We start from the raw sequence: 11,512 nt of genomic DNA, 5'->3' as shown, positions 1-11,512 counted from the left end.
ACCTCTCCATGCTCCCAGTGGATGCAAATTGTTTTGGATCTCAGAAAGAAAAAGGAAAGAGAAATAAAAGCTCCACACAAATGCTTGCATAGCCAGTAACAGGATTTACACAAAAGCTCTTTTCCTTGGCTGGCAGCTGGTACCTGATACCACATGAGAAGTATCCCTCTTCCTCTGCTTTCCCCCTCCACCCTAAAAACCTGACCCACAGCCAGTAGTGCACCCAAGTGGTGACACCATGGCATCCTTTGGGACGATTCCTTCTGAGCCCTGCCTGCCCTGTGTACACTTTGCAGGGCTGTGTGGGTGCAAGCCTGGCACTGTGCAGGGGCTGTGCTGGGTAGGGCTGTACAGATGCAGGAGATGTCCATGGGGAGAGACACAACCTCCCTGCCACACAGGGCGTGCCAGACCTCTGCATCCTCTGCGTGGCAACTGCCAGCTCTGCACAGGGAGGAGATGGAGACCACTGTCCTACTGCAAAGACAGAGGCAAGGGGTGTGCACAGTGCCTTTACAAGGCCTCTTGGCTGCTGCAGCCCTCCTTGCAGTGACATGGTTGCGACCAACTGCATGAAACCCTCTCACCTGCTGCCTCCCCCATTTTTTTGGCACCAGGCCTTTTTCCCAGGCTCCTGCCCTCCCTCCTGCCCATGCCCTTGGATCCTCTTCTCTCCCAGAGATGTGTTTTTCCAGTGGCTCTGGGTACACCTCCCCCTGCCCCCCAAGCGCCTGCGACATCCAGGGTTTTGATTTGACTGGACATGAGCTCAAAACTCATTAAGGGCTCATCGATACAGGCAATGAGGAGCTGCAAGGGGTGAGGCAGGGGGAGAGGGGCCCTGCAGCAGGAGGGGCTCATAGCTCCCAGCTGCGTGCAGGAGCAGGTCAGTATGTGCCTCCCTGGGCTGGCATCTCCATGAGCAGCTCTGCACACCCCCAGGACCTGCAGCCAGCCAGCACCGTGAGGTAGGTGCTTCCACTGGGACAGCAGCATCTATCTGGTTTTGGGGATGGGAGAACTGGGGTCAGAGAAGGGAGCACTGCAGCTGTGCTGGGGAAGAGCTGGCTGCCTGCATGAGCATCCCTGGGGAAGGGTTGCTGCAGGTGCTGAGCTCTTCTCCATCCACACTGAGTTGGATGTGGGGCTGAGGGGCTCAGCTCCCCAAGGACAAGGCAGGATGAAGGATGGTTTCTTCCTCCCAGAAGGTTCTGGGGAGGTGAGCAAATGGGGGCAGACCTGCCTGCCAGGTGCTCAGCTGGGACAGTGTGTAGTGGGTATGCTGCCCAAAGCAGGAGCAGCACTTGTCTATGCTTTACCCTCAGTTGCAGCACTACTATGCCTAATTTTTTTCTGCCCATTGCCAGTGCCACTGCATGTCCCTTTGGTCAAAAAAGATGCCAGTGGCTGGTAAGGCAGTGTCCTTCCCAGCTGTCCCTAGCTTATAGAGCCACCAGGATTCCTCTTGGTGTTAATGGGTAGCTGCAGCACCAGCCTCCACTTCAAGACCTCCTCACCTCCAGCAAAAGCCCAAGATGAGAAGGGTGTTTCTGCTGCAGGGGAGGAGCAGGGCATGAGCCCCCCACTCTCATCTGGTGACCTGGCACTGCCAGGCAGGTTAAGGGGGACGATGGTGGTCCCAGAGCAGCACCCAGAAATGGTACTGAGGGTCTGAAAAGTGGGAAGCTTCTCATGGTGCCTTTGGGCTGAAGAGGAAGATGTGATGAGCTTAAATGATGGATTAGTAAAGATGCTGTAACAGCACTTAGGTGAAACCCTGGGCAGGTTTCCCTGGGCAAGGGTCTGCAGTGAGGAGGGCTGTGGGGGCAGGCTGGGTGACAGCCACAGAGGAAGAATTGGCACACCTGGCTCTGCCTGGAGCTGAGACAGCCTTTCCTGGCCTGTGTGCTGCAGTCCCAAGGATTAGCCCAGTACACAGCTTTTCTGCCTCTTGGCACCCCTTTGCTGAGGTCCTGCAAACCTGGCAGTCTCTGACAGTGGAACTGAGATTTCCTGCCTGTAAAGCTGCTGGGGTATTTCAGGGGGTTATGTCTGTCCCCTTCCTTCTTCTTTATCTCTGAAAGACTCTGACCCTGAAGGAGATGCCTTGGTCCCTAGGTGAAGTCCTCCCCATCCCTCCTCTGTCTCCACAGCACTGGAGAACTGGCAAAACTCATCAGACCTCTCCCTCACCTCCTACCTTCTCCCTGCTCCCCAGTTCCCATGAGTATTGCTTGGAGGAAGAGACAGCCACAGCCTGGCTACCAAGGGCTCAGCAGTTCACTGGTCACCTTGCTGTGGTTCTATCAGCATCTAGTGGAGTCTTCTGACGTTTAATTTTGGTTCCCCTCCCTCCAAGAGAAGATTTGCCATAGCTTGGGATTTTGTGCTGTGAACAAAAATCATGCTGAACACACGCAGCTGCAAATGTGTTTTCTTCTGCAGAAACTTAGTGGGCCCAAGGAACAAACAATGAAATGTCCTTATAGTGGGGGTGGACCTCCATGTGATGCTGGGTCCCTTTTGCTAGGGATACGGCAAATGAAAGCTGTGTCCTTTCACATGTGTCCTGTGGAGGATACTCATGCAGTAAAGGCTGTGCCTGGGCCCAGAGGGTCAGGCTCTGCACCCTGGTACAAGTTGGCTGTATGAGCACTGGCTCTGGTTTCCTTTCCTTCACCTGCCTTATCTCCTGATATCACAAGCCCCGGAGGAAGAGCTGCTGCTCATTCTGCACCGCTCTTTAGAGCTTGGCAGAAGCAGGGAGAGGAGAGGGAAGCTCTGAGTGTTAAAGCAGTAGAAATAATAATGCCCAGCTAATTGCAGGCTGGTCCTAGGCAGCAGGGGATGATGATGCTCTTACTGGGTAATGAGCACGTTTTCTGGGATATTTCAAGGAACAACTCAGCCAAGGAGCTGCTGGCTGACTATGTTTGTGCGTGATTCCTGTGGATGGAGCAGGACCTGCCATTCCCCATTTTCCACCCCAAAAAATGTATGAACAAGTGGAGCCTCACAGCAGTCTCTAGGCTCTGGGGCATGATTATGTCTCTGTTTTCATGGAGAAGGAGAACAAAGAGTTTGGCATCTGAAAGTGGGACACAGATTTGCTCTCTGGCTTGGCTGTGCTGCAGCAGGAAAGCTATGTTGTCCTCTGCGTGGTGAGGTTCTGGTCTTTCTCAGAGCTGAATATGTGTCCCAGAGTGGTGCCAGGCAGTTTCACAGGTGGCACATTTTGGATGAGCTCTTGGTGGCTTGATGTGGTGCTTGGTAGTTGCCATGGCCCTGCCCAGAAGGAGCAGGGAGAAGGTCTGATGCTCGTGTCATTTTTCTTATCTATTGTCTCTCTGCTTTCAGCTAATACAGTAGCAGAGATTTTTAAAGCAGTGCAGGGTTTTTACCTGCTTGTCTTACTCCAACAGTAGTGGGTGCTGGCTGGAATGGAGCAGGCTGGACTCATCCATGCCCTGAGGATGGGTCATGTCCCCAGCTGAAAGTTTCCCTGCCACAGGGGACATGCAGTGGCCAGTCCTTTGCTCCTCTGGCACGCAAGGTGAGGAGAGGTCGCTCCCCTGCCATTCTGGACACTTCAGGGCAGTCTCTGAAACATTTTCATGCTTGTTTTTGCTCGTGCCTTGTCATTGTTTTTCCTTATTCATGTCTGCCTTATTAAATGGTGGCAACAAAGCCCAAGGTGACTTTCTCAGGCAAAGGTTGTACTTTTCCATTGCGAGACAGATTTTGCCCAATTTGCTCTGTTCAGTGACTTCATAAAAAAATTTCAACAACAAAAAAACCCCAAAGCTAAACTAAAAAAAAATCCAACCCAAAACATATTGAGCCAAATACAGCAAATAACCACTGACATTGCTTGCAGTGTCTCTGGAGGTGCACCAAATTCAGCTCTATGTGTATGAAGTTATTATTTACCTCCCTCATGCATAGCACAACCACGACTTTTGCACAGTACTTTTGACCCTGGGTGAGATGGGGAAATTTACCACTGTGAAGGCCATGGTCCTACTGAGGATGTTGCTGCAGCTCAGGGTTTGAGCTAAAACTTAGCTCAGAGGAGCAGTTTTTGTAAGGTAGTGCCTGGTGGGAGCAGTAACTGACTTGCCATCAGCTGAGCTGCAATGCTGCAGCCACTCTGAGGGACTGAGTGAAGATGAGTGTGAAATTTCAGTGGGAAATGCCTTCTATAGTCATTTTTAGGCAATTCTGTCCTGGCAATATTACCACTGAAGTCACTGGAAGTTTATTCCATTAGCCTTCCTGGAGAGGGATTGCCCCTTAGCAAGAAACCAGGCAGACAGAGGATGCCAATGAATGTCATTACAATCACAGAATTGTTTTGGTTGGAAAAGACCTTTAAGATCATCAAGTTCAACCATTAATATAGCATGCTGCCAAATCTACCACTAAACCATGTGTCTAAGGACCACACCTACATGTCTTTTAAATACCTGCAGGGATGATGACTCTACCACTTCCCTGGACCTGACAATCCTTTTGGTGAATAGCTTTTTCCTCATATCCAATCTAAACTTCCTCTATCATGAACTGAGGGCATTTCCACTTGTTTTATCTCTTGTTACTTGGGAGAAGAGACCAACCCCTACTTCGCTAGAACCTCCTTTCAGGTAGTTGTAGAGTTACAAGGTCTCCCCTCATTTTCTCCAGCTTAAACAACCCCAGTTCCCTCAGCTGATCCTCATAAGACTTGTGCTCTGGTTTGTGTGTACAAAAAAATTGGAGAAATATATGCAAAACAGCAGCTTCTGTCCTAGAGGAATAGTGAATTGGGTTGTTGTTGGGTTTTTTTGTTTTGGTTTGGGTTTTTTTGTGTTGTTTTTTTTTCCTCAGCAGAGCTAATGATACCTGCTTTTCATAATGTCCTTTGTCCCCCCACCTCTCATGACAGGTCCCTTATGGCAATGTTTACTGTCTCTAGTCCTCCCATACTACCCCATCCTCAGTGGTCCTGTCTGCCTCTCATGTCTCCAGGCTGCTCTCCCAGGACCTGCCTCTCTCCTCTTCATCCCTGTGCAAGCTGGCTGGCTGGGATACTCTCAGGATCACCCCACAGCCCTTCATTGGGAGAAAAACTAAGCAGAGTCTCTTCCTTCTCTCCATTCCCTACTTTTCAAGGAACTGGATGTCTTTGAGGGCTGTGCTCTTTTTTCAAGTATGAGTGAAACTCACCAGTAAGCTCAAAAAGTAACCAGCATTTTGAACAAATAGATGAGTCTGGGCTAAAAACGTCAGCATTGCTTCAGGCAGGGCAAAAGAATAACATAGAGAAGCTGTATAAACTACCAGAATTGTGAAATCGGTATCCCAGCGTGACAGCTGGCACTAAATAAGAGAAGGAAAATGCTCCTTAATTTAATCAGCACATTTTAATGGGCAGAAATAGGCCTTTAATCTTTTTGATGTGTTATTTTCACTGGCGAGGATGGAGCGAGGGATGCCTTTAAGCCACTTCTCTGCCTTTCCCAACCCTGAAGCAGGTAGGAGCTCTGGGAGCTGTTTGAAGCCTTGCTGTGGTCACTCAGACTGAGTCTGGGCAGACTGCAGGAGCCAAGGAAGAGCCCTGACAGCTCCCTACTTCCTGGGGAAGCTTCTCAGGCACTAGGATGAGCCTTAAACCAAAGGGCTAAAACATCTCAGAAGCTGTATCATTTATGTCATTGAAAAAAGGGACGAAACCCCTGCTTTGCCCAGAGGTGGCACCAGCCACCAAGGTGAGTGCAGCAGCAGTGGGTGAGTCATGCTCTGCAGCCAGGAGCAGGATCTGACCCCACTTTTCCCTGTGGGATGAGGATCCAGAGGAGATTCAAGTGGGCAGCCAGGCCAGGGAAGGTGTTGCAGTAGCTGACCTGAGTCCTTCTGTTTGAGTAATGCAAAAATCAAGGTGCTGCTTGGGAAAGTGACCTTGGGGTAGGCTGCAGCCAGTGCCTGCATCTCAGCAGTTCTTAACCTCTTCTTTTCAGGGCTGTGAGGGATTGCCACAGCCCTTCCAGGACCATGGCCAAGGGCTGTGATGTGTGTCCCAGCCTCATGTAGATGTCCTGTTCATTTAGCGGTTTACAAGCCATGGCCCATGCCCACCTTGCCCCTCTGCTCATGTGGATAGGGTTGTGGTGTTGTGCCAACATCATTTGCCACTTTATCGGGAGTGACACGTGTTGTCTGGGGCTGATGACAAAGGAGGGAGGTTGGGCAACAGCCACAGGTCAAACCCAAATCTCAAGGAGGGGGATTAGTAAGGGGGTGGAGGCCACTTAGCACCTGCATCACCCAGGAGAGCTGATCTCTTTTCTTCTCTTGTCCTCTTTGAGCACTGATTTCTCCTTTAACCAAGAAATCATCTCTCTTCAGGGAAAGGGAGATGAAAGGCTGGGTGGCTGTGGTGGCTGCATTTTAAGCAGCAGGTGGAGAGGGCTGCGAAACAAAATCCCCTCTGTCTGCCTGACCCAGCCAGGCAGGACAGCGATGCTGCAGCCCCAAGGAGGTTCCATGGGGGAACAGCACCCCATCAGCAACCTCAGGCTCCCACAACAGGTTTTTCCTCAGGCTTTCACTGATGAGGGAAGCTCCAGCATATGCTGTTGCTGCAGTGAGCAAAAAACCAGCCAAGAATCTGCTGTGCCCTGATCAGCTGGTCACGGCTCTGAACAAGATGCAAGAGCCTTGGGGCTGCTTGGCTGTCATTAAAATGGTGTGGATGGAAGGAAAAGTCTAATTGACTGAACAACAGCTTGTGACATGTAATTACACTAATTGTGGCTCTACCTGCATGGGTCAGAAGTGATTTGTGTGGCTGCTGAAGCACTGACAAATAAGAGGTGGGGAGGTGTGAAAGTATTTGTTACATGCATTTCCACAGGTAATTTCGCTGTTTCATTTCAGGCAATTTTATGCCCTTGAAATTTTTTGTTTCTGTCAAATTTGAGGAGACTGTTAATATTCCACACTGAAGCAGGGCAAAGCAGAAAGGCCACCACTGTTAGCGGTTTCAGGTGGCAATCTTTCAAGTGGAGCTAATACTTTTTCAGGGTTATTTTTTTATTTGAAGTGAAATTCCTCCAAAAAAAGGAGGGAAAAGACTGTTTCACAGGATGTGTTTCAGCCTGGCTCTGTACCTACTGGGGGCCTCGCAATTTTTTTTATTGACTTGAGCAGCAGAGGACCAGACCTTCTGCACAACTCACTGAAACTTGGGTCACTAGTTTACGTTCTAGGATGTATGACCCCAGCTTTTGGTGATTGTTTTGAAAGCCTCGGCTTCAGAATAGGATGTATTTAGAAGAAGCTAAATGAGAAACCCTCTACTGTGTCATGTTTAAACTCTTTGACCTTGTTTTCAGGTCCTTGTGGAATGGAGCCCACCTCCAGCTTGTAGCTCTGCTCTTATTGATTATCATTTTGGGTCCTTCGGGCATTTTGCTGTGCCCAGAGCAGTGTGTGCTTTTCAGAACGAATAATGTGACATGACAGGGAGCTTCTGAACCTACTCTGCTCTCTTTAGGCTGTCAGCACAGCCAGAGCCCTGTGCTCATGCTGGAGGAGACCCATGTCGATAAGTAGAGGGGCTGGTGCATTTTGTCCCAGTAGGACCACTTGTCTAGCGTGTGAGCAGATGTCTAAACATAGGAGTCAAACACTTAGCCTGGAGCAACCAATGTTTGTATTTTTCCTGGTCATGGCTGCGTGTCTGGAGAAGGACATGGCAAGGCCAGGCTGCAGGACATGCATGAGCCTTTCTCTCCTGATCACCCATCCCTGTAGGAGACAAGACAGCAGGTGGAATGAAGCTTCAGTAGATCTTCTTGACTGTTTTTCTATTTCTTGACTGTGAAGAAAGCTCTAGAAATCCAGTTTATTCTTACTGAGCTGGAGATGAAGGATCTCACTTCTCAGGTCAGGTCCAGGATGATCTGCTGCTCCTCTGTCATCCTACCATGACTATACAAAAGATGAGGTGTGATCATCTAGCTGCAGTATTGCTCCAGAACTGCAGCAGCAAGAACAGAGGAAAGAGCACAGGGATAGCAGGATATATATACTTTTTCAAGATAGCAGCTTACCTACTGGTTTTTATCTCAGAAAAAAGAAAAATTGAGTCAAAAAGGTTTATGCTGAGCCTAATTGATTATTTCTCCAGGCATAGCTAATTATCATGGCTTAACCCAACTCCGAATTCTTCCCATGGGTTTTGGTGCTATTTCTTCTGTTTTCATTTAGAAATTGTCTTTATTTTACTTTCCTCCTACACGTTCTGTATAATTTTTTGCTGAGCAGCCAGGAGCTGGTGTGGTAGCACTACCACAGGGTGTAAGGACACAAAGAGGAGCCATTAACCAAAAGCTCTGCTTCAGATGTCCTGCAATGCTTTCTTCTGGTGTCTGCCTCATGGGCTACGTGAAACGGTCTCTTCTCCCCAGAAGGCTTTTTTGTACTGGCACGTACTTCTGGGCTGATCTGCAAACATCTGTGGGTGAGAGGAGTTGGGAGAATCATGGCTGGGTATATAGCTCAGATTGTTTTGGTAATAGCCTTCATCCCACAGCGAGCAGGTTTCTGGCTTCTCCACTGATGTACCCAAATGAGTTACAGTTCTTTTCTGGTTCAGCCATTCCCTTCACAGCTGACACAGTTTTACTAACCTTAAGTGATGAATTTTGTGGGGGAAGGAAATTAATCTGCTGTAATCTTGGGTTGTCAATTGTAGTAAGCAGGAGTTTGGGAGACCACCTCTGTTCAGGATGCTTTAGAATGCTAGTTAAAGAGTCCTCCAATCATCCCATGGGGAAAATGGGTACTGTTTGCTTTGGAGATGACTACCAGGAATAAGCAGCTTAAGCAAGGCCAGCTTTAACTGATAGAGCATGACACCTCTTCACAGCACTGCTTTGTTTCCTGATATAACCATTCTTTTTTATCATTCATTCATGTATTTATTTTTTTATGTGTGCATCTGGGAATGTTTTTGTCAACAGGCGTCCGGGAGATTGTAGCACTGGTCACCCTTATGGCTGCTTGTGGAGGCTTAAATTTGGTTCTGTGTAAAACGGGCTGAGAACTGGGTGAGAGCCAATGTCATGCCAGTCCCAGACCCTGTTTTCTGCACTAGCCGAGGGCAGATGCGGAGGGGAGAGGATAAAACCAGGGAAAGTAGGGAGTGATACTTCCTTGGAAGATAGCCTCAACCTCCAAAAACTTGCAGTTAAAGAGGTTTCTTGAACCACAGTGGTAGCTCCTGGTGTATTTTCCTTCCATTATTTTTCCTCTTAATTTCCTTTTTGAAGTCATGTAAACTCTTAAGTGTTCAGCATGTTCTGGGGTGGGGACTCTTGTTCCATAGCTGTGCATTTTGTGGAGTATCACCTTTTGCTCCTCTTGAACCTACCACCTGCTGTCTTGATTTAATCCCCTGTAGTTCTTATGTCAGAAATTGCGAATGCTTATATGCTATGACACTGGTAAGTTTACAGGCCCCTGTCAGTCCCTGCTTCCTCAGGCCGATGGATCCTAGTTTGTTTAGCTTTTTGTCACATGTAAGATGTTCCCACTTTTTATCATCCTTTTGGTTCCTCTTCATGCCTTTTTCTAACTCTGCAACAGCTTCTGAAAGGGGAGAGGAGAACTGCTCTTAGTTTTCAAGACATAAGTGCAATATTGCTTTAGATACTGGTGTAACACTGGTGTGCTGGTTATATGCTTCTTAGGGCCTAAAATTAATGGAAATATTCAAAGAATTTGTGGTCAGACTCATCCAGTTATCCTCAGAACTTTGAAGTCCTGAGTTAGTGAGATTTCAGTGATTCACAGGCTGGCTATAGTCACTAGCAAGCATCATCTGATTACCTTTGGTGATTACAAGATCACATGCAACATGATGTACAGGGAGGTGCTGAGCAGATCAGAGATTTCCTTGCCAGGCAATGCAGGTGCACTGCTGTGGTCACAGCCATGTCACTGCCATGGCATGGGATTAGGGCGAGGGATTGCCTGGTGGAGGTACTGTTGCAAAGCTACACTGTCACTGCCATGCATGGCTGGCTGGGGCACATGATCTCTCAGATGGCTCCATGACTGGTCCACTCAGTTTTGGGCCCCAGACCTGGGAATGTGGCCCCTTCTTCATGTCTTGTCCACCATTGCTCAGACATGCTAGATATATTTCTCTACTTGGATTGCTCTGTGGTGGTGGGTCACCCACAGGCTGTGACTTCCTTGTATGCCTACTGGTCCTGGAGCTTTTCTTGCAGAGCAGGTGGTTGGTTGAAGAGGAGACGAGATGAGAGTTGAGGGGTTTGCTGTGTGCTGGGTAACAAACAGGTCTGAGCCTCTTGTTAGCAGTCTGCGTGACCATGGCTCCTCACAAGGGTGACTGTGGAGCAAGGCAAAATTATCCTCTGTTTTCTCTCTGGGGAAAGCAGAGAGGCATGAGTGCACCAATCTATCCAGTGAGTTCACCTCAGACACAGCAAGACCCTATCCTAAGCAACCATACTAACAAAGGATACCTTCTTTCTCTACTTTCTCATCAGGAGCTTTGCCCAGCACTTCCCATTTCATCTGCTCTCAGCCAGGTTGGAGGCTGCCCTTCCTGCTTCTCCAGTTCCTGAGCAAGAGTGGCCATACATCTGAGACACGATGGGCAAGATGGACAACACCTCTGTGGAGCTGAGCTCCCCCTCTGAGGTGAAGCAGGCATCTCTGGAGGAGCCAGAGCCCATCAAGCCTGAGGCTTTGAGCACCAAAAAGAAGAAGGATATCCCAGACAGAGGCTCCTGGAAGGGGAGATTTGACTTCCTGCTGTCCTGCGTGGGCTATGCCATCGGGCTGGGCAACGTCTGGCGCTTCCCATATCTCTGTGGCAAGAATGGAGGAGGTGAGAGAAACATCCAGCACCTGCTCTTATCCCTGAGCAGCCTTGTCCCCTTAACAGGCTTGGGTTTGGTGTGGGTCTGGGCAAGTGGCTGGTCCCCTGGCTGAGAGCTCTTCCTCGTGGTGTTAGTTACTAAGCTGTCAGGAGACTAGTTCCCATGGTCTGTGGGCTTTACCAGCAAGGCAGGTTGGGAAGAAGCAGCCCAAACACATATAACAAGAACTCTGAGTTTTGTGAAGCTTCTGCAAATTTGCAGGGCTATGGCAAAGAGTGTCTGGGACCTCATTTATTTACAAGGAGGGTTATGCACATAGGCACCCACTGGATGCAGGGGCATTCCCAGGAAAATCAATTTATATCTGCTAATGGTGGGTTCTAGTGCATTCTCAGTTTTGTGTCTGAGTTTGGTTCACATACCTGAGGAGTTCTGATTAGAAGTTTTGCATGGACCATAGCAGGGTCACGAACACACACACTTAAGCATGCATATGTATGTACATGTACACAGGCAGTCATGAGTGTCATGATCTATGGAAGGAAATGAGCTTTGACTTACTACAGTGCTGTGAGAAGGGTCACAGCCCGCAATCCTGGGCAGCCCGCGGAGGCTGC

At 48.9% G+C, this 11,512-nt stretch overlaps 1 protein-coding gene across 1 annotated transcript in view; it reads left to right on the top strand.

The window, feature by feature from the left end:
* The first annotated feature begins 10,665 nt into the window (after positions 1–10,665).
* The window catches only part of LOC104386573 (sodium- and chloride-dependent GABA transporter 1-like), a 25,942-nt gene continuing 25,095 nt past the window's right edge, over positions 10,666–11,512 (top strand). Inside the window, exon 1 of the mRNA XM_009995192.1 lies at positions 10,666–10,903. Coding sequence (XP_009993494.1) covers positions 10,666–10,903 — 238 coding nt within the window. The remainder of the gene's footprint in view (positions 10,904–11,512) is intronic.

This window comes from Chaetura pelagica, unplaced genomic scaffold (genome assembly GCF_000747805.2).
Source record: "Chaetura pelagica isolate M959 unplaced genomic scaffold, ChaPel_1.0 scaffold343, whole genome shotgun sequence".
Lineage (NCBI taxonomy): Eukaryota > Metazoa > Chordata > Aves > Apodiformes > Apodidae > Chaetura > Chaetura pelagica.
Note: the sequence above shows the minus strand (reverse complement) of the source record. Positions and strands in the feature narration are given on the sequence as shown.